General features: G+C 49.4%; 1 protein-coding gene across 4 annotated transcripts; it reads left to right on the top strand.

Annotated features, from left to right (window-relative positions):
- The first annotated feature begins 296 nt into the window (after nucleotides 1–296).
- DNAJC5 (DnaJ heat shock protein family (Hsp40) member C5) lies at nucleotides 297–27,744 on the top strand. Of its 4 annotated transcripts, none has more exons than XR_014254607.1 (6): nucleotides 297–460; nucleotides 25,165–25,282; nucleotides 25,991–26,204; nucleotides 26,857–27,028; nucleotides 27,112–27,184; nucleotides 27,439–27,744. XR_014254607.1 is itself a non-coding variant. In XM_082428842.1 (6 exons), the coding sequence occupies exons 3-6, from the start codon at nucleotides 25,176–25,178 to the stop codon at nucleotides 27,540–27,542; spliced, it is 597 nt and encodes a 198-aa protein (XP_082284968.1). In that variant the 5' UTR covers nucleotides 299–460; nucleotides 19,486–19,551; nucleotides 25,165–25,175; the 3' UTR covers nucleotides 27,543–27,744. The 4 variants fall into 4 exon arrangements, 3 of the variants coding, with proteins under 3 accessions (XP_082284968.1, XP_082284969.1, XP_082284967.1); XM_082428842.1 differs by lacking the exon at nucleotides 27,112–27,184 and adding an exon at nucleotides 19,486–19,551 and having other exon boundaries at nucleotides 299–460; XM_082428843.1 differs by lacking the exon at nucleotides 27,112–27,184 and adding an exon at nucleotides 16,521–16,662 and having other exon boundaries at nucleotides 299–460.

Raw genomic sequence — 27,744 nt, 5'->3', positions numbered from 1 at the left:
GCTCTGGTGAGCAGGCCCCGCCCCCGCGCTCGGCCCCGCCCCTACGGGGCGGTGGACGCTTCCGACTCCGCGGTGCGAGCTCCACCCACAGTTCCCGGGGCCCCGCCCGTGGGCTGTCACTCGGGGCTCCGCCCCACTAGTGGGCGGAGCCTTCGCCCAGCGCTTTGGGCGCACGCTCGGCCTGCCCCTCCCGCGGCTCCGACCCGCCGGCGCTCACGTCCTCCCGGGAGCGCGCGCGCCGGTGCGGGTGCGTGCGTGAGCGTGCGTGAGCGTGCGCGCCCCCGCTGCCTCTGCCGGTGCTGGTCCCGCGCCCTCTGCCACTGCCCCCACCGCCGTCTCCGCTGCCGCCGCCGCCGCCGGGTCCCAAGGCGCAGCCCCGGCTGAGGAGCGCGTCGGCCGGCTGCCCAGCAGCGCCGCGCAGGGAGGAGCGGAGCCGGCGGGCGGGCGGGCAGGCGGACAGGTGAGCTCGCGGCGGGCCGGCGGCCTCGCGTCAGGCCGGGCGGGCGGGCGGGGGTTCGGGGTGACGAGAGCGGGATGAGGGGGCGGGGGCGGGGCGCGAGGTGAGGGTGACGGGGGGTGGGGGGTGGGGTGAGAGGGTGCGGGGTGGCGGGGCCGCGCGCCAGGAGGCGGAAATGGCGGCGACCCTCCCTCCCCCCTCCCTCCCCCCTCCCTCCCCCCTCGGGACCGGGGGCGGCGGCGCGGCCGGAGGAGCGGCGGGAAGGCCCAGGCCGTGCGCCGCGGTCGGGCCACCGGGCCCGCGCTTGGGGGCGGCCAGAGACCCGACGTGCGTCAGCCAGGGCCCCCCCCAACCCCAGCGCAGCTCGCGCTCCGGGGCCGGGGTCTGCGCGGGGCGCCCCCGCCCCGGGGAAGGTCTTTGCGGTCCTGAGGGCCGAGAAGAGGGGCGCCGCCGGTCCAGCAGCCACGTAACCTGTGCCTGGGTCGTAGGGTTATAGCTCGCGGAATTGAGCTTTGTTCCTTGACGCGCTGTAGATTAATCTCGCGGGTGAAAATCATCTGGTTTGTAAGAAAAAAATGTTTTCTCTGCTCGCGAGGACATCTGAAGCAGTGCCTTGTGTTGTAGTCTTACCGAGAGAGGATTAGGAACTCATTCCCGCGGGTTCAAACTTGTTTGTGTTGAGCGGCTGGATCAAGGACTCGCTTTTTCATGTGCCTAAGAGATGAGTTCTCAAAATTCGCTCGGTTGTGCGATGCAGGAAAAGGAAGCAAAAGTTTCTGTTTTATTTTGGTTTTCAGGTTTAGCTGTGATAGAGGTCATAGACTGAGAGGTGCTGTGCTGGACGCCTTTGTCCTTACTAGTTGTCTGTTTAAAAACTACTTGGCTGACATCGACAGTTATAATGCCCCGTCTTAAATCTGGTTGCCTGAAAGCAGAACTCTAGTCAAAGCTTCTGAGATTTTGTGTTCATTTATTTGCTTCTCTCTTGTTAAACGTGGTGCTGAGTTTCAGGATCGAGGCACCTGTCAGACTTTGAGAGATGAAATTATGAGGCAGGACTTAATGGGCTTTCAGAAACTTCCTGAGAGCGTGCAGCTCTCCTTCCACCTGTGTCAGAGTTGCGGGACTTGGGGCACCTCTGATGGCACATGGCCAAGCCATGGGCTGAGTGGCAGGTGCTTTCAGCAGCACGGGGCTCTGAGGGGCACACGTGTTGCAGGACCCCCATGCCTGGCCCCCTTGGCCCTGGTGAAGTCAGAGCAGCCAGGGGTTGTCTGGTGAGCAGACACTAGAGAGGCACGTGGAGGAGACAAGGCCTTGCTGGGGGATCTCAGCTGTGGAACCAGTGTGGCCTCGGATGGGGACCCTTGCGGGGCAGGGATGCCTGTCAGGCCACCCCCATCCTCTGTGACCAGTCTCCCTACCACTGGCCCCCTGACTCACTCTGCGGGCCCCCCGCCACAGTGGCCTCTTTGCCAGGCTCTCAACAGACTCCTGTGCTCCATCCCTGGCTCTACCCAGATCACTGGCGCCCTCACCCTTAGGCTCCGGGAGGGCAGGCCTTCCCTTACTGCTTTACCTGGAATTTCAGCTCGCCACTTCCTGTTTCCTGTCTCCCTTTCCTGCTTAGTTTTCCCACAGCACTTCATTCTTCTAATGTCCTGTGTAATATACTTATTATACTTAATGTTTTACTATGAGGTGAAGTCCACAGGGAGGCTGTTTTGTGCAGAGAACAGTGGCTGGCACATACTGCGTGCCCAGGAAATACTGTTGGAATGAATGGAAGCGATGATCGTAGTAGCAGCTCTGCAATACAGTGACCTTGTCACTCGGAAGTCATTGTGGCTGAGTACTGAGTACTGTGGCTGGGTTCTGAGGGAGGTGTGTGGCAAGTCACCTCCCCTTTGGGAAAGGACAGCCAGTTAAGAGGAAGATCAGAAAGGTACTTAGGATCTCCCTGTAAATCTTTTTGCAACTTTTAGTCTATAGTTAGTGCAAAATAAAAAGTTTTTTGTCAGATCTACCACTGGTAATAACGCTTTTAGAAATTTTGTCTTTGATTAACCCCCCAGAAAGTAAAACCCACATGCTAGTCCCAAATACTCAGTGACATTTGTTTTGTTTTGTTTTTAAATTTATTTATTTATTTATTTATTTGTTGGCTGCGTTGGGTCTCAGTTGTGGCATGCAGGCTCTTCCTTGCGGTGTTCCGTCTTCTCTCTAGTTGTGGCGCGCAGGCTCCAGAGCGCGTGGGCTCTGTAGTTGCGGCACGCGCGCTCTCTGGTTGTGGCATGCAGGCTTAGTTGCCCCGCAGCATGTGGGATCTTAGTTCCCTGACCAGGGATCGAACCGGCGTCCCCTGCATCGCAAGACCGATTCTTAACCACTGGACCATCAGGGAAGTCCCGACACTTGTTGATTAAATGGGTGAGGTGGGGTAATCTGTTAGAACCACATGAAAGTGAGCTGTTCCCGAGGCCTGCTCTGAATCCTGATGTGTGACTGAAGGACTCAAGTCATTTCCAGAACCTTCACTCAGAGTGAATTTATGTTCTTGGTTTTTCATTCATTGTATTAATGTGGTGCTGGGACTGAACAGATACTGCATGTTTCTTGGCCCTTTGTGTTCTTGAGTCCCCCTCACTCGAGGAAGGATGGCTCTGTGCTCAGTGCTGAGCTACCCTGGAGACGAGTGCTTTTTGCCCAGTCTCAGACCTGGCACTTGGAGTCGGGCCTCTGCACTGGTTCCTGTGCTGAGCCACCTGACCCCACCGGGCAGGATCCCTAGCAAGCTGCTGGTGCTGCATCTCAGAGCCCAGGTGTGACATGCTGGCCTTGGTCCTGGGCTGCGGAAGATGCTCAGTAGGTGCTGGATGGGTGACTAAAATTGAGGCTGTGAGGCTGGGAGTAAGGAGACGAGGTGGAATTTTATTTAAGGTGGGACTTTGCTTTTAAAGTCAGGGAATAAAATGAGCATGATTTTTTAAAAACATTTTTATTGGGGTATAATTGATTTACAAATGATTTTTTTTTCTTTTTTTTTGGCCACACTGCACAGCATGTGGAATCTTAGCTCCCCAACTAGGGATTGAACCCTGAGCTCCCTGCAGTGGAGGCCTAGAGTCTTAACCACTGGACTGCCAGGGAAGCCCCAAAATGAGCATGATAGACACAGATATAATCACCCTTGAAAAATTCCTTAACGCTTTTGTAAAGTACTTTGTACAGGGTTTGGAACATACAGTGCTGTAGGCAAACCGTATCTCAGCCGATGAGGGCAGCCAGTTTTCCAGTAAGGAAACAGACCCTGTGTCTTCAGGGGACAGGTGTGGAGGGTGACGGCCAGCTCTTGCCCAGGAGGTGGACAGGAGACTCTTGGCTCTTGACGGTGCCCTGTGAGTCTCTAGGTGCTCCCCATGCAATAGTTAAAACTGCAGTGCTCCCCAAATGGGGCTCGTTTTTATGTTCTTATTGGATGGTCAGATCAGAGCATTCTTCAGCTGCAGACTCATCTCCTGCTCTGTCACAGTACTTCCCTGTCTGTGTGTCAGCAGAATCTGTACTAGACTTTACTTCCTGAAAGAGGACGAGACTCGGGCTCACATGATGGGGCCCCACTAAGATGAGGGTCATGGTACCTGCCCTTACTGCCTGTCGGGGGAGTACAGGAGATGGTAAGTGGGAAGGTATGTCATCAACTGCTTCCTAAATTTAAGAGACACAGATTCTGAAAAATGACAGTAGTCATATTTTATGAAAATGCTATCCCTCATTTAAGAGGGGGAACTGTTGGGACTTCCCTGGTGGTCCAGTGGTTAAAACTCCAAGCTTCCAGTGCAGGGGGTGTGGGTTCGATCCCTGGTCGGGGATCTAAGATCCCGCATGCTGCACGGTGCGGCCAAAAAAAAAAACAAAACGAGGGAACTGTTATGCTTTTACTGTCCTGATAGCAGGGCCAGTGCTCAGGTAGTGACATCCCCTGAAGAGGATTAACAGCAGTCTGTTACTGGTCACTCGAAATTCAACCCAGAGGATTTAAGGATTAGATTACCAAACAATTTTTAGTTTTGATTTTGTCTTTCGTTGTTTTTGCATTGATTTTGTTTGAGGACGTTGTATGGGTGAAATGGTATGTTCTCTCGGTTATTAGTACTTGCAGACATTTAATAGGTTTTGGTCTTTAGCAGGTAAGAGTTGTTTTAAATTCTAAGAGTTTTGCAAACATATTGGTAGCTCACATTGAAATTGCAGAAAGGAAGTACAGAATCTCATTCTCCAAAGAGAGAGTATGTAGTGAGACCATACATTCAGTGGGTGTCACTGAAGATGCCTTCGTAAGTGGTTTGCTTTTCAAGGGTTGTCTGTATACATCAAAGGTCCACTTCACTCCAAAATCATACTCCATTGTAGGTGTATCTACATCACTGGTTTTTAGAACTTAGTTCTGTGGCAGAAACCGTAGTCTTTTTTTCCTGACATTAAACCCAACTAATATTTTCAAATTGTGTGATACATTGTGAGTGATCAGTGAATATTTTTTGAATGTATGAGTGTAAATGAACCTTGTTCATCATCATGAGTTACTTATAATTTACTAAATTTTTTAAATTTTTGGCTGTATTGGGTCTTCGTTGCTGTGCGCAAGGCTTTCTCTAGTTGCAGTGAGCTGGGGCTACTCTTCTTTGTGGTGTGTGGGTTTATCATTGTCATGGCTTCTCTCGTTGCAGAGCACGGGCTCTAGGCGCGCAGGCTTCAGTAGTTGCGGCACGCGGGCTCTAGAGCGCAGGCTCAGTAGTTGTGGCGCAAAGACTTAGCTGCTCCACGGCATGTGGGATCTTCCCGGCATGTGGGATCTTCCCGGGCCAGGGATCGAGCCCGTGTCCCCTGCATTGGCAGGCGGATTCTTAACCACTGCACCACCAGGGAAGCCCTGAATTACTTATAATTTTATTGTGCCTTTAATTTCTCTACACTGAACATGTAACACCGGAAAACAGGGCGGTGTACGCGGTGAAATGTGCAGTCATTTGGCGTCTCCATTGCTGTGTTCTGAGGAATTCTGTGCCAGTTGGTTATAAAGTTGCAGGCCTGGAAGTCAGAGGATTGGAATGCTGACTTGCTACCCTGCCGGCTGAGCCCCGCCCTGGCTATCCCTGGGATGGCCAGCCCCTTTCTTAGAGAGCTCTCTCTGCCCTTCACCTCTATTCTTTTCACTGGGTGGAGTGAAATGCGTTATAGTGAGGCCATCAGAACTGAGTTCTCCTGTACTCTCTGGCCCTGTGGTGCTTCAGAGGTCATGAATTCGGGCGCCGGGGGTCCGAGACCATGGACTCCCCGTCGCAGCCCCGACTGAGCTGGACCGGGCTCTGCAGAGGGAGCATGTGCCACTGCCTGGCTTTAGTTTTTTCCTTCTGTTATTGGAAGGGGTTAGCAGCATAGCAAATGTTTGATTTTTAGTTAGGTGGTCCCATTGGATTTTCCTTTATTAAAAAGGAGTGTCTTTAATTGTGAGAGGGTTTCTCTAAGATAAATAATGAAAAATTCTAGGTCAGAATACAGACTTTATTATTTTTGCCATATATTGCTAAATTTATATTTCCTCCGTCAGTATGTGTCTTTTCTTCTTCACCTACACAGGATTTTAACACTTTATATTTTATATTTTGCTGCTAATTTAACTACTGCTATAGGGTTTGGATAATAAAATGTGAGATTTTTTCAGCCAGTTGCAAAAAATTTTGCTGTGTCCTTTAAAATAAGAATTTTAAGTAAATTAAGAAATAAAGAGTGATAATTTAGTGATAAATAGGCTTTTTAAGATGCGTGAAACCAGGCCACATCTGTTTTGGTTTTTTTTTTAATTAACTGAAAAAGAAATTGTATTCCGGATAACAATTTTTACTGGACTGTATTTACCTGATACTTTGAATCATGAGGCTCATCACAAGTGAAGCTGAAATTTTTTAATGCAATTGAATGGCCCAGTTTCATTTTGAGATGAAACTAGAACGTCTACAATTTAAGGATTGTCTACGAAGTATTTCTTAACTTGTCGAAGCATAGTTGTCGTCTGTTGGAAACAGTTTGTTTTCTTCTAAAATTCACTTAGAGGATGCCTCCCCTCCCCCTACAGCAAACCCTCTGAAGCAATCTGCTTGTGAGCAGGCCAGGGCTACTTAATATGCATCAGCCATAATCCCCAGGACAGCCTTGCAAGGCAGCTGTTATCCAATTGTGCAGATAAGGAAACTGAGGTTAACATATTTTCTCTAGTACGAAAGTGTGGTATTGAAGAATAAGCACAAATAATGCCGTCACACACCTTAAAATGACAACACGGAATTTACCTCTTAGAATGCTGTTTCTGTTGGTGACGTTTTCTCTTGCATCATCCTGCCTGGTTGGGTGACCCTAACTGACTGTTAACCCACAGCATCCTTCTCCCTGGTGTGTAGTATCCATGTGACTCCCACACTTGTTTCATCTGCCCCTTCCCTTTCTTTTATAAAAATTGATCCGTGACAAGGGTGACTGTAGCCCACTGTCTGAGGGGCTGTCCTGGTGGCCGAGTAGGCCAGCCTGTCCAGCCAGCTCCTGACGCCGTCTCATCCTCACTCAGGCTGCTGGACTGCAGTGCACGTAGGCGTTAGGGGCACTCTTGGACCTGCTCTCCTCTGGGGGAGCTGTGCCAACCTTCATAAGTGTCTGTGATCTGCCTTTTACTTGTGGCATTCCTTAAACTGCTCACAGAGTCGCAGTGTCGTGAGGCAGATCTGTCACTTCATCAGACCCCCCTGCTGCTCCCTGGAGTGGGCAGGGGTCTTTGTCCTGTCCTCACCCCAGAAGGACCATCCAGCTGGCCAACAGCTCACCTCTTTGCGGTGGTCACAGGGGCAGAGCGTGTGTCAGTGACTAGCAGCTCGGTACAGCCTTACCTGATTAGATGCCTGCCCCGTAAAGCCTTGAAGGCAGGTCTTTTCCTATATTTTTAAAAGGCAAACGACACAATAAGGCAAATCAGTGAAGTATGGATTTTACATCTAAAATGTATGCAATGATAATATTAGTGTTCAAGCTGAGAGTCAAAAGTATAGCCTACATAACTTTTATTCACCATTATAAACTTTGTGTATTTATTTTAGTTTAAAAACACAGTAAAGGGGCTTCCCTGGTGGCGCAGTGGTTGAGAATCTGCCTGCTAATGCAGGGGACACGGGTTCGAGCCCTGGTCTGGGAAGATCCCACATGCCGCGGAGCAACTAGGCCCGTGAGCCACAACTACTGAGCCTGCGCGTCTGGAGCCTGTGCTCCGCAACAAGAGAGGCCGCGATAGTGAGAGGCCCGCGCACCGCAATGAAGAGTGGCCCCCGCTTGCCACAACTGGAGAAAGCCCTCGCACAGAAACGAAGACCCAACACAGCCATAAATAAAAATAAATAAATAAATTAAAAAAAACAAAACAAAAAAAAAAAACAGTGGCAGTTGATTGATTTAAAAAAAAAACAAAAAACAAAACAAAAAAAAACACAGTAAAGGGTTAATATAGTACCTAATCTAGATAAGGCTTGTAGGTTAGTACAAGAAAATAAGTTATTTGTGCTCAGGGCAGGGAAAAATTACTCCCCTTTGTAAAATGGTTACCAAGAGTCAGTCAGATTGTACAGCACTTGGAGCCAGACTTGGATTTGAATCGCAGTCCTGCTGATCCCTGGCATAGTGACCTCGTGATGGCTCCGTTTCTGGGCCTTAGTCTTCTCATCTGTAAGTTGGAGGCCGTAACAGTAACGGCTCGTGTTAATCTTGTACCCGGCACTGTTCTCCGCACTTCACACGACTTGATCACGGACACACTGTGCCAGGCTGTCTGCGGCCCCACTGGACGAAGAGGAGATGAAGCTGTTGAGTAACTGCCCAGGTCACTGAGCCCATGTGTCGCAGAGCCGGGCTCCAGCCCAGGCAGGTAGCCCAAGAGCTGCACTCTCAACACCCACTGGACCGGGCACCTGCCCCACAGGCTTCCTGGTCCAGAGCACGTGTGCCCCTAAATGCCTGCACGTGGTACGCGCTCCCTAGGTTGTAGGTACCATGTTGGTAAAATTACAGCAGTGATCGTAAGTTCTGTCACCAGTACAACTGCGATAGCACATGCATGTGTCTTGACACGCTTCTGACATCAGGCATCTCTTTACACTTGGCTCGTCCTGGGGTAATTCGTGCAGCTCATACTTGGTTTCGTACTAGATTTGATGGAATGGTTGGTTTTGGTCATCGTTGCAGGGTCCATTGCTTCATCAGAGGCAGTCAGTCCAGCAGTGGGAACCCTGGGCGGCCCCCTCCCCAGGGGCTTTCACATGGGGCAGCCCCGGCTGGGGCGTCCCAGTGCAGCGCGGTTTCTAGTGGATGCGTTTCGGGACACGTTCCTGCTGGAGACACAGAAGACGTTGTGGCTGCATCTGCTGCGTTTGATGAACTTAGAGCCGCTGTGTGTGTCTTAGGCATCTGCTCATTCTGGAGTTGGAGTGTCCAGTCCCCTCGGTGGGGGCGGAGCTGCCCCCAAGGTGGTGGGTCGTTGGGTTGTCGGTGTCACACACTGCACTGCTCTGAGCCTGTGGGCTCTCCCGGAAGCGTTAAGTAGGTCTCTTAGCCTACGCGCTTCTGTGTGACCGTGACTTTGGTCACAAGTATTTTCATGTGATATTCAAAGTTGAGGATTTGAATGTCGTGGTGGTCTCTAGATAGTAAGAAATCTTTCCTGGTAAGCATTCACGAGAGTGGACTTGCACCTGGTTGCCAGTCAACGTTACGCCCTTTCTGTCATGATACAGATACCTCCGGTTCTCCAGTCTGTCTGCTGACCTGCAGGCCTAGTCCGCGGAGGGCCGGGGGCCGCAGGGGGCTGCCTGGGTTGAAGGGTACCTGTGACTTCAGTACCTGAGATTGTAGGGGTTGTGAGGTTAGAACAGCAACACCCAGAAAGCTCCCCTGCTCATTACTTTTATAAGAAATATTTTTGCCTTCCACTGTCTAGTTTCATATTTAGCTTTGAGAATATGTTAAGGTTTTCTGGAAATGTTTGGTCATAGCAGTGGTCCGCCTAGAATCTCTTTCTGCAGCCTCGTGCATAGGTGAGTACCTGTTGGCTCCAGTGCTGTGATGATGGAAATGTCACCGGTGTCTGTCGGTCATGTTCTGGTGTCAGGCTTCCAGCTTGCTTAAGGCCCGCTTTACACAGAGGCAGTGTCGCCCTGTTGTTTGCACCTCAGGATGCTGAGCAGGCAGGGCCAGGAGGGCCGGGTCGGAAGTGAGGCTCCCGTCCACATTGGACCACGGGCAGCCTCCTCTCTGAGGCACAGGCTTTTGAGAATGTTCAGGGGTTTTTTTGACCCTCCTTGTATTCAGACACGTAGTTAGAGTTGTTTTGCTCAACTTCTGACCTTTTCCTTTTGACTGACTGTATGTAAGCGTTAGTTTATGAAAGAAAATCCTTATTTGGTTTCTGGACATAAGTCACTACTGATAAAATTAATTCCATAGACCGTACTGAATGCTCCGCCAGTACTGGGGCAGTCGCTCAGTTTATACCTCGGAAGGGCTTAGGGTGCGGCCATGCTGGGGCCTTTCGGCTCCCCCGGGGGTGTCTGCTGAGCCCTTGCCGGTCAGCCTCGGGCTCCCTCTGTGAGGGCCGAGTGTTCGGTGTCTTTAGTACTGGCATGCATGCTCTTTTTGTGACCAAGCATTGTGCTTATTGTTAGGTGAAAGTGCTACTTAGTTACTGTTCTTTGGTAGGTTGGCCAGTCTGCCTGGGGTTTAGACCCATTCTCCCTCGTGCTTTGATGATTGGCGGGGAGCCCTTCTTAAAGACGGATCCGTTTGACTCTAATTCTCTCTCTTTGTCTTAAGGCTGGCATCACTGTTGCTTTTTATTCTTCTTAGAACTAAGGAAGAAAGATGACATCATTAGGGGTTCCTCTGTTTTCCGGAAGAATTTAGGAATTCTTTACGTTTGAAATTCATTTTAGGTTAGGAGTAAAGGTGACGGATGGCTGTGGTCCTCAGCATCGGCCCTTTTACCCCTTCCACGTTTGTTGACTCTTGCTTATAATTCTTCAGATATATCTGTGGAGGTCATTGGTGGCTGTTTCCTTCTGCTCTGCAGTGTATTAATCTTTTCCTTCTGGAACAGATAATGAGTTCAGAGTCATGCATTCAAACCACTGGTTTTCCACCGTGTTCTGAGTGTGTCCCCAGCACCGGTAGGAGTTGGCCCTCCCTTGCCTGAGGAGGTGAGGTGCTCCAGGCCCAGCTGGTTCCTTTTTTTTTCCCTAATATTTATTTATTTATATATTTGGCTGCTCTGGGTCTTAGTTGCAGCATGCGTGCGGGATCTAGTTCCCTGACCAGGGGTTGAACCCGGGCCCCCTGCATGGGGAGCGCAGAGTCTTAGCCACTGGACCACCAGGGAAGCTCCCCCACCCCGGCCAACTGTTTCTTGAATGTCCTTTTTTGAAGGTTCATCACGGATTTTAAATGACGATTCCTTCAAAGAAGAGAGGTCAGCTGTCTTTGGAACACCAGTTGTACTTCGTCTTTAGTATCTTTATTTTCAGTGAAGTTTTTCTTCTGTGGGGCCAGGCCCCAAGTGTGGGAGGCTATGCAGCCGTGCCCGCACCGGGCTGCACCCCATCCCCTCCCCGAGGTGCTGGCTCACGGTCACTGCGTCGCACCTCATGGCTGTGTCCCGACTCATCACTGGCGGATCCCCTGTTCCTTCTGTCCTGACCCGACGTAGCAGTGTCTTTGTCCTCCTGTCCCAGCATAGCTGCGCTTACCTCTTGTCTCCTGTGTGACAGGACTTGGTCCTGCTCCATCAACAGCATGCATTGTCCTCTCACTAACTGGAGGGTGTTGGCCTTTCTTCCTTTCTTCCCTTCCCCTCCTCTGACTTTCATTTGTCCTTTTACTTTTACACTGTCAAGAGAAATTTACGTTGTGTTTTGTAAACATATAGTTGCTTGTCTGTAAGTTCATTGCTGAAAATCCATAAATTGTTTACGTTATTCCCACTTGTGGAAACCATGTTTATCACGGAGCCTGGACCCTGCTCTGATGACGTGTTCTTCCTAGAGTAGCGCCTCTCTCTCCCCGGGTTCCTAACAGCCTTTTTCTTACGTTATTCGCCTTTTTCTTAGCGTCTGTATTTTCAGACTACCCATGATATGATGTATTATCTTTGTGGCCTGGAACTTTCTTTACTCTGCGCACTCTGTCCTCCTACCCCTGGCAACACAGCGGCTTTCAAGGCTGCCTGTCCAGCCACATTCCTGCGATGACCAGCAGCGGGTGGGGAGGCTGGAGCACCTCATGGCAGCCCTAGAAACCTCTGCATCTCGGAGGGGCCTCCCCAGAGACAGTGAGGGGCCCTGGTGTGGCCTTCCCACCACGGCCTGTCCCCAGGGGACACAGGGGGCAAACCTGTCTGCACACCAGGAGGTGTGGCTCATGGGATTACCTGCTTATCGCTTTTATTTTATTTATTTTTTTATGTTTTAGTTTTTTGGCCCCGAGGCATGTGGGATCTTAGCTCCCCGACCAGGGATCGAACCCACACCCTCTGCATTGGAAGGCGAAGTCTTAACCACTGGACTGCCAGGGGAGTCTCTGTTCATTGCTTTTAAACCCACCTTGTCTTTGTAATGGATGCTTGTATTAAAATATGATTGTTTTAAGTATTATTTAATGATGTGTGTAGAAGTAACAGAATTTGTAGCTTTTGTAAAAATTTTTGAGACTGCCTCAGGTAATTTTGGAGGTTTTTGGATAAAGTACTCTGAGAATGGAACCAAATAGAGACCCCTCACCACCACCCATAGCCCTCCCCTGTGGAAGAGTGCACCTGCAGGTCCCAGGGGAAGACTGGACATTCTGTGGAGGCATCTGGGACTTTGGGGCTGGCATTGCTCAGACGAGTGATGCTGGTCTGTGTCTCATGCTGGGCCCAGGTTAACCCCAGATGGAGTGGATGACCTGTGGGTGACAAAACTTTACAATAAAGTGTAGGAGAATTCACTTTGGATTTTGGGGTGGAGAAGGATTTACTGAACAAAAAAGAGAAAAAATACGTTCACAAAGATTTGATATATTCAGTTACATAGAAATTAAATTGTGAGAGGGAATTCCCTGGCAGTCCAGTGGTCAGGACTCCGCGCTTCCACTGCAGGGGGCACGGGTTCAATCCCTGGTCAGGGAACTAAGATCCCGCATGCCGTGCAGTGTGGCCAAAAAAAAAGAAAAAGATCTGCTGCATGATAATGTGCAAATAGGTAACACTACCAAACTGTACGCGTAGGAGTGGTTAAGGTGGTCGGTCCTATAGTTTTTACCACAATAGAAAAATGTATGAACTTGTGTTCATGATAAGTAAAAAGAGATGGGTGGGAAATCGGGAAGCCTGGGGGCGCCCATCATTGTGAGGTGTGGTCATCTGGGTAGCGGTTGGCCGGCCCCTTCTCTGGGACCCTAAAGTTCCACTTGTAGGTACACACCCTACAACAGTTCTTCCTAATCTGTTTGTGGTGAAGGACCAGATTTTATTTGTTTTAATTTCCAATGTGTCACAGGCTGATACTTTTGTAAACTACAATGAGAATGACTAGCTAGAAGAATAAGTCGCAAACAAAACAAAAAAATGCAAGCCCAGATTTTTTTCTTTTTACGTTTTTAAAATAAGCATACAGTAAAATTGACCTCTTTTTCGATGTACGGTTCTTTAGAGTTTTAGTACATAGAGGTTTGTGTAACCCTCACCCTGCTCAGGCTGTGGGACACGTTCATCGGTACCCGCCCCCACGCCCACAGCATCCGCTCTTCTGCTCTCTGGAGGTGCAGCTGCCTTTTCAAGAACGTCATGTGCATGGAATCGCAGAGCTTGTAGCCTCTGCGGCCAGCCGCTCGCTCCGCGCGGTGTCACTGACAGTCCTCCACGTCGTGTGGCGGGCGCTTCGCTCCTTTCTGCTGCCGGGTGGTGCCCCATTGTGTTCGCCTTCCGATTTGTTATCCTTTCACAGGGACATATGTGTTGCTTCTGGGTGTAGCGGTTATAAATATTCATGTACAGGTTTTCCATGTGAACGTTAATTCCCATTTCTCTTGAATAAATGCTCAGGAGCGGGATTGCTGGGTCATGTGAAAGCCTATCTTTAACTTTATAGGAAACTTCAAACTCTCTTCCAGAGTGGCTGCCCCATTTTGTGTGCCGCCAGCAGTGTGCGAGTCTAGCCGTTGTTCACCCTCACCAGCACTGGGTGTTGTCTGGTTATTTTTTAAGCCATTCTGATACATATGTAGTGGTGTCTCACTGTAGTTTGAAGGTGCATTTCCCAAATGAGTACAGATATTGAGTATCTTCTCCTGTGCTTGTTTGCTATTGCTCTGACAGTTGGGTAAGTCTTGCTGTCAACTTCTGCCCTTAGCACTAACCTGAGCTGGCAGGGCATCACCCCATGCCCGGCACTGCCCTAGAGAAACTGCAGGTGGGAATTGCTCAGAAGGTTCAGAGGACCCCAGTAATAGCAAAACCTGGGAATGACCAGGCATCCTCCAGTAGAAGAATGGATTGGTAAGTTGTGGTCTGTTCCCAAAATGGAATTTGTCCAGTACTAGGAATGAGTGAATTATAGATACATCCAGCAATTTGGGAGAATCTTAGAAATTGAGTTTCAAAAACAAGTCACGGGCCAAAAAAAAAAACCCAGCAAGTCACAGAAGGCTACATACACAGTGTTAAGACCATTTTTTTTTTTTAACAAGGTGTTTTTTATTTATTTATTTATTTATTTATTTATTTATTTATTTATTTATTTGTGGATGCATTGGGTCTTCGTTGCTGCACACGGGCTTTCTCTAATTGTGGCGGGCGGGGGCTACTCTTTGTTGCGGTGCGCAGACTTCTCATTGCTGTGGCTTCTCTTGTTGCGGAGCACAGGCTCTAGGCGCACGGGCTTCAGTAGTTGTGGCACGCGGGCTCTAGAGCACAGGCTAAGTAGTTGTGGCGCACGGGCTTAGTTGCTCCGTGGCATGTGGGATCTTCCCGGACTAGGGCTCAAACCCGTGCATTGGCAGGCTGATTCTTAACCACGGCGCCCCCAGGGAAGCCCAGGACCATTTTTTTAAGCTCAAAAAATTAAAACGAAATAGTGTTTAGGGAGAAACATATGAGGTAAATTTCTTTAAGCAAGAGATTGTAATAAACATTGCTTCAGGGTAATGTATATGGGGAGAATGCAGGAAGTTTCAAAATTATTGGTAATTTTCTAGTTTTTAAATTGAAGGATGGGATCATGGTGTTTATTTTATCATGATGCATCATGACTTATGTGTGCCATATCTTCCTTTCTGTGTATCAAATATTATATAAAATATTTAAAGCAGAACGAAGGGACTTCCCTGGTGGCTCAGTGGATAAGACTCTGCGCTCCCAGTGCAGGGGGCCGGGGTTCGCTCCCTGGTCAGGGAACTAGACCCCACATGCATGCTGCAACTAAGAGTTTGCATGCCACAACTGAGGAGCTCACGTGCTGCAACTAAGGAGCCCGCCTGCCGCAACTAAGGAGCCCGCCTGCAGCAACTAAGACCCGGTGCAACCAAGAAAGGAAGGGAGGGAGGGAGGGGGATTTTAAAAAAAGACAAAAATACAGAACCAAAATAGCCTTCCTTTTAAGACGTTTTCAAATCTGTTTCTTCCAAAGTTGGCATATGATTTTTCCGAAGTTGGCATATGATTTTTTCCTGCAATAGTAGGTTGAATTCAACAGCAACTCTTAATAAACATTCAGTGCATGCTGATATTACACATGGAGATACAAGAGTCAGAATACACATCTCTTTGCCCTGAAGATGTTTAAGTCTTCTAAGGAGCATAGACGTGCCCTGTGAGCATGGGGATTTTGGTCCATTTTGCTTATTCTGTTCACCGCTGAATCCCCAGCTTCGAGAGCAGAGTGTGGCACATGGCAGGTGCTTCATAACCATTTGTTGAACAAATAAACAACACAGACATGTGCTCAAGGTTCAGGACGGCTCCATCGAAGGTGATGGGCTCTGCTGTGCATCCGTGGAGCGGGCGCCAGGACCGGCCTTCTGGGACCAGGGCTGCCGCCTCAGGGTCGGAGGTCTAAGTAGGGGTTCCGTGTAGGAGGGGCAGGACGCTGAGGAGGCCCCGGGTGCTCAGGGCTGGCAGCGCTGCCTCTGCCTAAGAGCGAGCTGTCAGGCCGCGAGGCCCGGTGGGCGCAGTGGCGGGAGGAGGCTGCTGTCAGACAGGGTCTGTGTCCACAAGGACCTTGTAGGGCAGGCCCGGGAGCTGGGCTTTGATGCTGCAGCCAGTGGGCTGTTGGGGAAGGACCTGAGTGGGGTGGCGACAGGAGTAGAGCCGTGCTTTACAGACTTGTCCTGGCGGCAGTGAGGGAGGACAGACTGCGTATCCTCCAGAAAAGCCTCCCCCTTACCGGACCCCTGCCTCTTGGGGTTGGCGAGCTTTGACTGGTTTAAAGCCCATTTTTCCCTGCTCGTATGCGGCTTGTGTTGTCCGCCCCGCAATGTGGACGAGCCCCAGTACTCTTCCTAGCAGCACCAGGACGCACTACAGATTTGCAGAATGTGCCCATTGTTTGTTTTTAAAGGTATGTGTTACTAAAAATGACGCAGCCTAAAGGTCAGGACCTAACCCTCCTGGAGCCAAGGCTGGGAGCATAGCTGGGATGGCGGTTCCTGAGCTATAGCAGGTGTAGCTCAGGTAGATGTGGCTGCTCCCCAGGTGCTGACATGGGCCTCGGGGATGCCCTTGAAATTTAATCGAAACGGGTTTAGGAAAAACCAAAATGCTGAGGTGCTACCTCAAATAGCAGATGCTACATTTCCTGGTGGTCCAGTGGTTAGGACTTGGCGCACTCACTGCTGTAGCCCGGGTTCAATCCCTGATCGCGGAACTTAGATCCTGCAAGGCACACAGCGCAGCCAAAAAAATACAAAACAAAACAAATAACAGGTGGACTCCTGGACTCCTCAGGCAAAGACTAGTCACCAACTCAGCACAGCTGGCCTGTTCCTGGACCTTGAGGCTGGCGGCAGAGGACACCTGGTTCCCCCGTGACACTCTAGTGGAGCCTCCTCATGGCGTTGAGCCTGGAGCTGTGTGCCCATGGTGCCAGGTATTGGGGAGATGGGGGAAATCAAGGGAAGGAGCAGGCAGGTCACAAGACCATGGGAGAAACCAGCTCTGGGGAGGGGAGAGCGCTGACCAGGTGCAAAGGGGATGGTCTTCAGTTTGTCACTTGTGGGACATTATTTTTAGGATGATCTTTTTTCCCGCTTTGGAAAAATGTTTATTCCTTTTAAATCATTAAAGTATACCCGATCACTATAGAAAATTAAGAAGGATAAACAACAAGGTCCTACTGTATAGCACAGGGAACTATATTTGATATCCTGTGATAAACCATAATGGAAAAGAATATGAAAAAGAATATACATATGTATAACTGAATCACATTGCTGTACAGCAGGAATTAACACATTGTAAATCAACTATACTTCAATGAAATAAATTTAAAAAAATAAAATTAGAATAAACCTCAAAAGAAGAAAATTAAGAAAATAAACTATTAAGACAACTTTTGAAAAAAGTTGATTTTAATGATTTAAAAACCCCACAAAACTTGATTCTTTCTCTCTCCCCTTCACTGTCTTCCACAACCTTTCTGCTTGCCAGGAGCCTCCTAGATGCGTTTCCCAATATCACACATACTGAGAATGAAGTCAGATCTGTCCATTTGCAGTTCAGGTCTCTCTCTTAGTTACAAGACCGTGTCCCAACTGAGTGTGAAACTTAAAAGTGCGTATTTCCTGGCAGTGGGTAGTTTCTAACTAGAATGTTAACTTTTGAAACGTGTGTGAAAATAACCTAGAAATTTACATTTAATAATTTTTATGCTTGGACAGCATTTATTTCATTTTCTGACTCAAAATTATAAAATACTGGTTTGAATCATGTTCATAGCAGCTATTTTATTCTTAAAGGGCCAGACGGTAAGTATTTTCGGCTTCCTGGTGACACAGTCTCTGCTGAGAGCAGCCACAGAATGACAGACAAACGGATGTTTTTCTGTGTCTCCATGAAAGTTGTTGTAAAAACAGGCAGCCTGCCATCACAGATTAGAGAATTTTATGTTTCATTTGGTTCTCTTGTAGTATCTAATTAATGTTGAGAACAAATCACATTAATTACAACAGCGGCTCTTTTTACTGCAGGTAAACTTGACATACAGTGAAAGGCACAGATCTTAACTGGATTTCAGTGAGTTTTGGTGTGTACACTTGTGAGATCACTGCTGCATTTAAATTAAGAATATTCTTGTCTCCTAGGAGGTCCCCTTACTTCCCTGAAACAGCCGCTTTTCTGGTTTATATCACGACATTGTTTTTCCTGTTCTTAATCTTTGTATAAATGGAGTCGTTTTGTGTTTAGCTTGTTTGTGTAACACATTGTGTTTGAGATTTATTGATTTCATTGCTGTGTCAGTATGTTATCCTTCTTTTATTGGTAAGTAGTGTTCTGTATAGAATAGACCAGAAATTGTCAGTCCTTCTCTTGATGGCCCTGTGTGGTGTTTGCTTTTCTCAGAGCTCATGCTGCCCACTTCACATAAGGCGTCCATTTCTCCCCACCCCCTGCCTCTCTGTGCGAAGGTGTCCTGTTTGTCTTCCTTGCAGCACAAACCCCACAAGCCAAGGTTGATCGTTCCTGCTTCCAGCTGTCCTGTGTTTTTTAAAAAGAAAAAGGAAAAGATCATCTATTGCCTACGTGCTCACCACTTCCAGTGGCCTTCATTCCTTCTAAAGACGCTGGTTTCTATCTCGTGTCATTTCCCCTCGGTCCAGGTAACTCTCATTGGTGTTTCTTGAATTTTAGGTTTTTGTGATGGGTTCTCTTAGTCTCTGTCGGAAAATGTCTTCATTTCAGCCTTTGTTTCTGAGGGGTGTTTTTTCTGGAAATAGAATTCTGGTTTGACAGGTATTTTATCTGAGCGCTTTCCAGTTGGGTACCACTGCCCTCTGGGTCCTGTGATTTCTAATGAGGAGAGTATGGTTCACACGCTCGCTCCTCTGCAACGCGTCCATTTTCTCTTGATCTCTGGTTTTCAGCAGTGTGACTGGGGGGCCTGGGCGTGATTCTGTCCATATTCATTCTGTCTTCTGCAGCCAGCTGATCCTACAATGGGCCTCTTCTGCTCCCATCACAGTGTTCTAGGGGAGTTACGCTCACCCTGATTCAGGGTGTCTTCCCGCCCCAGCACTCCCCGGCATCAGGGGTGGTGTCTCCTGCCCAGCACCCGGCGTGTGTGTAAATGCTTTTGAACCCGTGACCCTGGGGAAGGGTCAACGCCCTTCGAGACAGACGTGTGTCCTGTGAACAGAGTCATCGTCGTTGGAGCCCCAGCAAAGCACACTGAAAGTCGTCTTTATTGCGTGGGTGTAGCGTTGCACTGTCGCTGTGCCGGCATCCGTACCCACCAGCGGTGACAGGAGGGGGGCGTCATCCTCGGGGACAGTTTGTATCTGATGCAGTCAGCGGGCTCTCCTCGTGTCAGTGGAGAGACTCACAAAGTAGACGATCTCGTTTCTCTGTTCTTTGGTATGAAGATATTATCAGGGTCATTGTTCCGTATTACATGGGAACCTAAGATTCCAGTTGGAAAAACCCTCGGAAGCCAGAGCTAGTGGTGCTTAAACCACGATCTAAAGTAAGAAGAGTGACTGACGGGGGACGACAGTGAGCACTCTTGGATGGTTTATGTCAAAAATGCCATCACCTCGTTCACAGCTTTTCCAGCAGCTTTTCGGGGTGGGCGCTGTTGCTGCTGTCTGGCCTAATCGCTTCACGTTGCAACAAATTTCTTTGGATTTTGCCATCTTGATTGGAAATGCATATTCACAACATTTCTTGCCCACATCTTCGTTTTGTATTTGTGCAGAGTTAACTTTGAGGACCGAAAAGGAGTCACAGTAACTAAGCCGACACTTGCCCACAGCACACAAATGTAAGTGCCTGTTCACAACACCTAACTTCCCTAAAATAATTCACAAGAGAGCCATTACTTGACCCCTGGGGCAAGGGTTGTGCCTGCTTCTGTAATTAAGTCAGGTTTATGGGTGCACAGTTGTGCCCATTCTTTTAGACACTGTGTGCTTCCATGCTTCAAAGGCAGAGCTGAGAACTCGGGACACGGAGACTGTCTGGATGGCCCACAAGACTGAAATGTTACTACCTTGCCCTTTACCAAAAAGCTTGCACACCTGCTTCTAGAGTAATAATACTTTGACGAATAGCACCAAAGTAAGCCTTGGTGTTAAAGTCTGTGCTGACTTTTACTGTCCCCAGCTTGCTGTTTTCTGGTGTTTGACTTCTTGGCTTAGACATAATTAAATTAGGCTTGAGCTGTCCAGACCCGTCGCTGTGCTGTCAGTGATTTCATTAAAATATAAGGAAGTTTATTTAGTCTCTCACTCTTACTGTCTGTGATGTCAGAAAGCTCTGCTTGAAAATTGGGCTGGAGGGAGTCCACACGAGGATGTTTGCTGGCTCCTAGGAGAGTTTGGAGTCGACCAGACCCCGGTTGGCTGGACCCTCCGTTACGGTCCCTTTGATGGGCTAGTAGCCAAAACAGGTTCCCAAATGGACAGCTTGCTCTTGAACTCTGATGAGAAGGGATTCTGTGGGGACTGCTGGAGGCTTGCTGGCTGTGCGAGGGAAGTTAGTGCACAGGAACGTGGGCCAGACTCCTGGGGCTAAAGGACCTTGTTGCCCAGGAAGGCTGGGTTCTCAGTACCCCCGACAGTCCGACATGCTAAAGTCGTGTGTCCTGGAAGTGACTTGTGACAGAGCCTCTAGGAGGGCAGACATGCGTCTGGAAGCACAAGGAGAACGACAACTTTGTAGTTTTTATTAAAAAGATACATATATAGATTTGTAAAAAGTTCATGCAATGCAGAAAAGGCTACAGAAGAACATGATTTTAAAAATCAAACAACAGTATGGGAATAGGTAAAGAAATGTTAGACAACAAAGAACAAGTCTTTTAACCTCTGCTCCCTGGTTCTTCCCAGAAACAACCAGATTACCAGATACTTACCTTCCGAAGATATTCACATCGTCTTTTATTTTATTTTTATTACTTTTTAAAATTTATTTATTTATTTATATTTTATTTTTGGCTGTGTTGGGTCTTTGTTGCTGCGTGCAGGCTTTCTCTAGTTGTGGCGAGCAGGGCTTCTCTTGTGGAGCACGGGCTCTAGGCTCACGGGCTTCAGTAGTTGTGGCACGTGGGCTCAGTAGTTGTGGTGCATGGGCTTAGTTGCTCTGCGGCACGTGGGATCTTCCCAGACCAGGGCTCGAACCCGTGTCCCCTGTATTGGCAGGCGGATTCTTAACCACTGTGCCACCAGGGAAATCCCCACATCGTCTTTTAAATAAAAGCGTTTGTTCCAGTTTCCCTCGAATCTGGCAAACAAAAGATCACGGTGATACTAATGAAACTGCTGCTCCCTCACCACAGCAGACCCGCCCCCTTAACCAGGGGCACCCGTGTGCCAGGGTCCGCTGGGGCCGTGGGGCTGCACACACTGTGCCCACCTGTGTCCTGACCCGCCGCTGGGGCCAGGAGGTTTGCGGGGGGTTTGTTGCTGGAGCTCCTGCCACTCCTCAGTCGGGGTCTTGCACTTCTGTGGGTTTGTCGCCTGCCTGCAGACCTGCTGCCCCGGCTTCCATTTTTGATGACTTTCCTCTGGTTCACATCTTCACTTGCTGGATTTTATCACCAAGTCGTTTCTTCTGGAAGCTCTTGGTTCCATGCGTTCTTGAATGCACGTGAGCACTAACCTGTCCTCTGTGCGGGGAGAGCTTGCCTGAAGGTGTCAGTGTCCAGGCAGAACGTCCGGCGTTGCTCCACCACGTTCTGGCACCGAGGGTCACAGGGTCGCGCCACACCTGGTGGGGGAGGGAAAGCTGCCGGGCACTAAGGACTGGGAATGCGGAAGCTGATTTTTAATCCCTGGGATTGAGGAGATATGTTTATTATTAAACAAGTATTGGCCTTTTAAAGTTTGGTCATAGTTGCTGGCAGTTCATTGAAACTAAGAAAATTAATTCTGGGACTTCCCTGGTGGTGCAGCGGTTAAGAATCTGCCTGCCAATGCAGGGGACACGGGTTCGAGCCCTGGTCCAGGAAGATCCCACATGCTACGGAGCAACTAAGCCTGTGCGCCACAACTACTGAGCCTGCGCTCTAGAGTCCGTGCTCTGCGACAAGAGAAGCCACCTCAATGAGAAGTCCGCGCACTGCAACAAAGAGCAGCCCCCCGCTCGTCACAACTAGAGAAAGCCCGTGCACAGCAACGAGACCCGATGCAGCCAAAAAATAAAAAATAAAAATTTTAAAAAATAACTAAATATGGAAAGCTTTCTTAAAACTCAGCAGTAGAAAACAAACACCAACAAAAAAAAAACAAAAGAAAATTAATTCTAAGGTTTTGAAAGTCAGTGATCTGTCTGTACCTGTGAACAAGCAGGTGATGAATCACAGTGACTAGCTTACCTAGTAACTAAGCCAGGTGTGTGCTGATTTTTCTTAGGGTGGTTCTGTCCTAGACTAGGAAATGTTGCCCCTTGTTGCAAGAACGTCTGTGATCTCTGGTGTAAGCGGTGCTGGAGAATCATGACTTAAATGCTAAAGTTCCACAGGGAATTCTTTTTAGTCAAATTAAGTAGCTGACTGCCTCTAGACGTCTTAGATAATTATATAGTTCCTTCTATAAGCAGATACAAAAGTATGTATTGATATTTTCCTGTGGATGGGCTTCTAAAAGTGCTATTTAGTAGGCACTGAGTAACTGAGAATACAAAATAATTTGTCAGAGTTGTACTTTCCATAACAGTACCTAAGGACCAAAAAAATTACTTAGCCAAGTAGTAATTAAACTTGACGAAGTCATGGTACTTCTGTTGTGGAGTAAATGAACAAAATTCCTAGTAATGGAGACTTGACGAGAATATGTTCCGCCATCAACATCACTGAGGGTCCCTGGGCTCTGTGAAGCCCTGCCATGGGGCGGGGGGTAAGGGGGTCCTTGTGTCCATCCAGGTGAGGAGGGAGGCTCCAAGCACTGCAGCGACTTGGCCACGCCCAGCATCTGGAAGCTGTTGGAACTGGGCTTAAGGGTCCTCACGCCGTGATGCCAAAGCCCACCATCTCTGGGATTGAAGTGAGGCGTGTTTAATTTCCTGCCCTCAGCTGTACACCACCGTCCCTTAGGCTTCGTACCAAGGTGGCTGACCTGGTGTCCCTCAGCCGAGAGGCCGCGCCCTTCGGTTTGGGTTCAGGTCCTGACTTCACCTCTCTGTGTATCTGTCTCTCTGTCTGTGACATAACCGTCGGAGTGCCTGCGTCGTGAGGCTACCGGGGGCCGGGGGAGCCCAGCCCCTGCAGACCCCAGTCTGGAGGGAGTTCATGTGCGTGTCCTGTGTTGTGATCAGAGGTGACCATGCCACCTGCAGGAGAGGGCACTCCTGGGCCACTCCCCTGCAGGCCGGGACACCACCACTCCTCTTATCACATCTTTTCCTGTTTCTTGATTTCTTTCCACATTTTGTTGAAATACTCCTCAGATCATTGTTTCGTTGAAGATGCACGAGCAGCACTTTTCCCAGATTCTTGCATTTATACCTTCTTCTGACTTTACACTTTGTTGATAGTGGAATCCTAAGGTGAAACTCCTATCTCCTTAGAATTCGAAACGTGTTTTGTTTGGGGAAGTTCTTAGCGCCCAGGATGTTGAAGCATGGCCTTGGTGCTCTACCTGGTGGTGCCTCAGTTTGCACACTTGTGTTTTCTTTCAGCTCTAGTTTTGTTTTCAATTGACTCTTTTTTCTCAGTTGTCTGTATTCTTTGCCTTTCAAATTCCTGCCTGGCAGATTTTCTCATTTTCTGTTTTCTCTGTGCTGGTTCTGTTCAGACGTTTCCTGGATTGTGCCTTCTCTGTACTCTGGCCCTCAGCCGTTTCAGGCATATCGTTCGTTGTACCCGTCTGCTTCGTTGACAACTTCACTGCTCAGATAGTGATTTCCAGAGACTGTCTTATCCTTCTGTGCTCCTTTTTCTTCACAGGTTATTGTAATCTCAGTCTCTGAGGATAGCAGAACTATTGTTTAAGGCAGTTTTAGGTTTACACAAAAATTGAGGAGAATGTGCAGAGAGTTCCCTTGTACTCCCTGCCCGCCCCAGTCCCACAGTTTATTAGCATTGGTGTGGTCCATTGATACAGAGTAACTCAAGTCTGTAGTTTACCTCAGGGCTCACTCTTGGTGTTGCACGTTCTGTGGGGTTTTTCAAACGTATAATGACATGTATCTGCAATTGTAGTATCAGAATAGTTTCACTGCCCTAAAAATCTTCTGTGCTCTGCCTCTTCATCCCTCCCTCTCCCAACCCCTGGCAAACACTGATCTTTTTACTGTCTCCATAGTTTTGTCTTTTCCAGAATGTCAGAGTTGGAATCATATAGTCTGTAGCTTTTTCAGATTGGCTTCTTTCACTTAAATGCATTTAAGGTTCCTCCTTGTCTTTTCATGGAAAACACAAGTTTGCTGAATAACGTTCCACTGTCCGGATGGACCACAGTTTATTTATCCATCACCTGCTGAAGGGCATCCTGGTTGCTTCTGAGTTTTGGCAACTATGAATATATCAACTTATTTTTAAGTAGTAGCCTATAATCACGCACAGATTATTAGATCAGTAATGAGTTTAGAAATTATGTCCGTTCTCTTTTCTTTGAACTGCATGTTATTTAGAAGTGTATCGTTTAATATTTAAACACTTGAGGTTTTCATAGATATTTTCCTTTGGATCTCTAATCTGTTAGGGTTGGGGACATACTGTGTATGATTTCAGTCCACTTAAATTTGTTAAAACTTGTTTTAAGGCCCATCATGTGGTATGTCTTGGTGATTTTTAAGAAGTGTAAGTTCTGTGGATGTAGGTGTCGTAGAGGTAATTGGGTCATGGTGGTTGATGGTGTTCTTTAGATTGTCGGTATTTTTCCTGATTTTGTGTGTGTGTCTGTTCTGTCAGTTTCTGAGAGAGGGGTGTTAAGATTTTTGTGACTGAAGTTGTCTGCTTCTCCGCTTATTTCAGTCAGCACTTGCTTCATGTATTTTGAGGCTCTGTTTTTAAAGTGTCTCTCGCAGACAGTGTCTAGTTGGGTCTTGCATTTTTTATCCATTTTGACAATCTCTTCCTCTTAATGGAGTTTTTAGTCTATGGAGTTTCATTTTCATTTTCCCTTCAGCTTTCTAGCTTTACCTCCTTACGTCTTTATTTAGAGGTTGCCCAGGGGATTACAATAAACACAAATTTTTTACAGTCTACTTAGGGTGACAGTAGTGTAGCACAGTTAGAAACTGCCCCTTACCCCCACGTGGGACCACACCTCCTTCCTGCTGTAGTTGAATGTGTTATATTGGTGTACGTTGTGACCCCCACAAAGTGCTGTGATTTTTTTTTGCTTAAAATAGTCAAATGGAATCAAGTCCATCAGCTCTGCGCTTGGAATTTTTATCTGTACTTTTTGATGTTTTCTCTGCGTTCTCCTTGTAGACTAGCCTGCCATGGCAGACCAGAGACAGCGCTCACTCTCTACCTCTGGGGAATCCCTGTACCACGTTCTGGGGCTGGACAAGAATGCAACCTCGGATGACATTAAGAAGTCCTACCGGTAAGAGGCCTGGGCCCGGGGCGGGCGGCTCCCGCCCCGCCTGTCTTTTATCTGCATGTGTTTCCCCAGCCTACTCGCTGTTTCACTGGTAGCCGTTCCATTGCATCTTTGTGTGTGTAGTGTGTTCCCTTATAGCTTACGATTATTACCTTAATGTTTTCTTGGCAACAAAAAAATAGCAGTTTGTGGGTCATGTGTCCTCCCTACCCTGGAGCAGACGGCTCGGGGGGCAGGTCTGGATGTGCTGAGCTGTGATGGCAGGGTCTGCACACCCCGGGGTAGCCTTCCCGTATGGCTGAGCTTGCCCCTCCCGTGCGGTGTCACTGAGCAGCTGTCAGAGACCGACACTGTCCTCTGTGTTCTCAGCTTATCTCCTTATCAGTACAATAAAATGCCTGTGCCGCGCGCTCCTTGCCTGCGCCTCCGTTTGGCAAATGTACAGTCAGGACGCTAGAGGGCAGCAGCGGGGTTGGAAGTTCTTGGGAGTGCCCGCAGGCCAGCTCTCACCCGGGCACTTGCTGCTCGGTGGGTGGTTCGGGACGGGAGGCTTGCCCTGAGACAGTTGCAGAGATTTCTGTTGAGCCTGGCGTTCTCTAGTTCTGTGGCCGGTTGGAAAGGGAGGTGGTGACGGGTAAACGTTCCTCTGCCGGCCCTCCATCCGGTGGATGGGCATGAGACGTGAGGCCAACAGATGGTTTTGGTTTGCAGGAAGCTGGCCTTGAAATATCACCCTGACAAGAACCCAGATAACCCAGAGGCCGCAGACAAGTTCAAGGAGATCAATAGCGCCCACGCCATCCTGACGGACGCCACGAAGAGAAACATCTACGACAAGTACGGCTCGCTGGGGCTCTACGTGGCCGAGCAGTTTGGGGAGGAGAACGTGAACACCTACTTCGTGCTCTCCAGCTGGTGGGCCAAGGTGAGGACGCAGCTCCCACACTCGCGTCCCGCCAGGTGGATTGGGCACATGGCGGGCTCCTCGTCCCCGTAGATAGGGGCAAAAGCCCGGTCCCAGCGGATTGTAGCTGGCCTGTGGCCTGCCTGCATCCAGCCCGAGCGCACAGAGCGAGGTCTGTGCTGAGTGGTGGCGTCCACAGCATTTTCTTTCGTGAGTCACTGTGGTAGAAGTAGGAAACGAACTTTTTCATCACTTTGTGGATAGATTTATTTTTGTGATTAGGGAAGACTTGTTAGAAATATCTAGCTTGAGAAACTTCTGAAGAAATATTACTGTTTTATATCGTAACATTACTGGGTTTCCTGATTCTGTCCAAAGCATGTGTCGTGTAAGGCCCGAGCATGTGGCTCACTGCCGGGCGCTAGGCTGTCGGAAGCCGGTCTGGCAGCGGCCAGTCAGCCCTCCTCCCCTCTCAGAAGTCACCCTTCTTTACGCAGCGGCTCTCCTCCCTCCTGCCCTCCTGTCTTCCCGTGTTCAGTGCTTTCTTTATTCTCCTTGATCTGGAAAAGAGTCCGCTGCTGGTGTGGGGACCCCTCTGTGACCCTGGCGGGGGGTGGGGCCGGGGGAGCGCTGCGTCCCGGCCTCGCCGCACAGCCACGTCTCCCGCCCCCAGGCCCTGTTCGTGTTCTGCGGGCTCCTCACCTGCTGCTACTGCTGCTGCTGCCTCTGCTGCTGCTTCAACTGCTGCTGCGGGAAGTGCAAGCCCAAGGCGCCCGAGGGCGAGGAGACCGAGTTCTACGTGTCCCCCGAGGACCTGGAAGCGCAGCTGCAGTCCGACGAGAGGGGTGAGTGTGCCCGCCGCCCGGGGCGCGCGCGAGGGGCGGGGCCGGAGCGGGCCCTGAACGTGTCGCCCTGTCTCGTCAAACAGGAGGGCACTGACACTGTGCGGGAGTGTTTGTGGTGGCGGCGGGACGGTTGAGGTGTGAACGTGGACGCCGGAGGTAAAGCAGGCGCGGAGGGCTGTCCCTGCCGCCGACTGTGGTGGCTCAGTAGGCGGGGAGGGCCGAGGGCCGAGGCCGCCGAGGAAGGTCGTGTGGGGCGGAGGTCCTGGCAGCCTCGCCCCGCCCTGGGCGCTCGTCTTACGACCTCCGACCCCGGTTGAGCCACCAGGTGGCCGAGCGTGTCACCCAGAGACGGTGTCAGGGGCCGAGAGGCCCACCGGCCCGACCTGACGCCGTGCGTCGCTTGCTTGCAGAGGCCGCAGACACGCCGATTGTCATCCAGCCGGCGTCCGCCACGGAGACCACCCAGCTCACAGCCGACTCCCACCCCAGCTATCACACCGATGGGTTCAACTAAATTCAGGAGAAGCTGTGATTCGAGGGTCAGTCAGCACCCAGCCGCTCGACCTTAGAATCATGGACTGTAGTCCCAGAGAGGGGGCGGGAGCCGCCCTGGCCCCGGGAGCGCAGCGCCAGCCCGCCTCTGTGCCCGCCCGCCCGCCGATCCCTGACACACGAAGTGCGTAGCATGCAGTATTTAAAGCAGTTTAGCTACGGTC

The sequence above is a fragment of the Balaenoptera physalus genome (genome assembly GCF_965194825.1).
Source record: "Balaenoptera physalus genome assembly, chromosome: 16".
Taxonomy (NCBI): Eukaryota; Metazoa; Chordata; class Mammalia; order Artiodactyla; family Balaenopteridae; genus Balaenoptera; species Balaenoptera physalus.
Note: the sequence above shows the minus strand (reverse complement) of the source record. Positions and strands in the feature narration are given on the sequence as shown.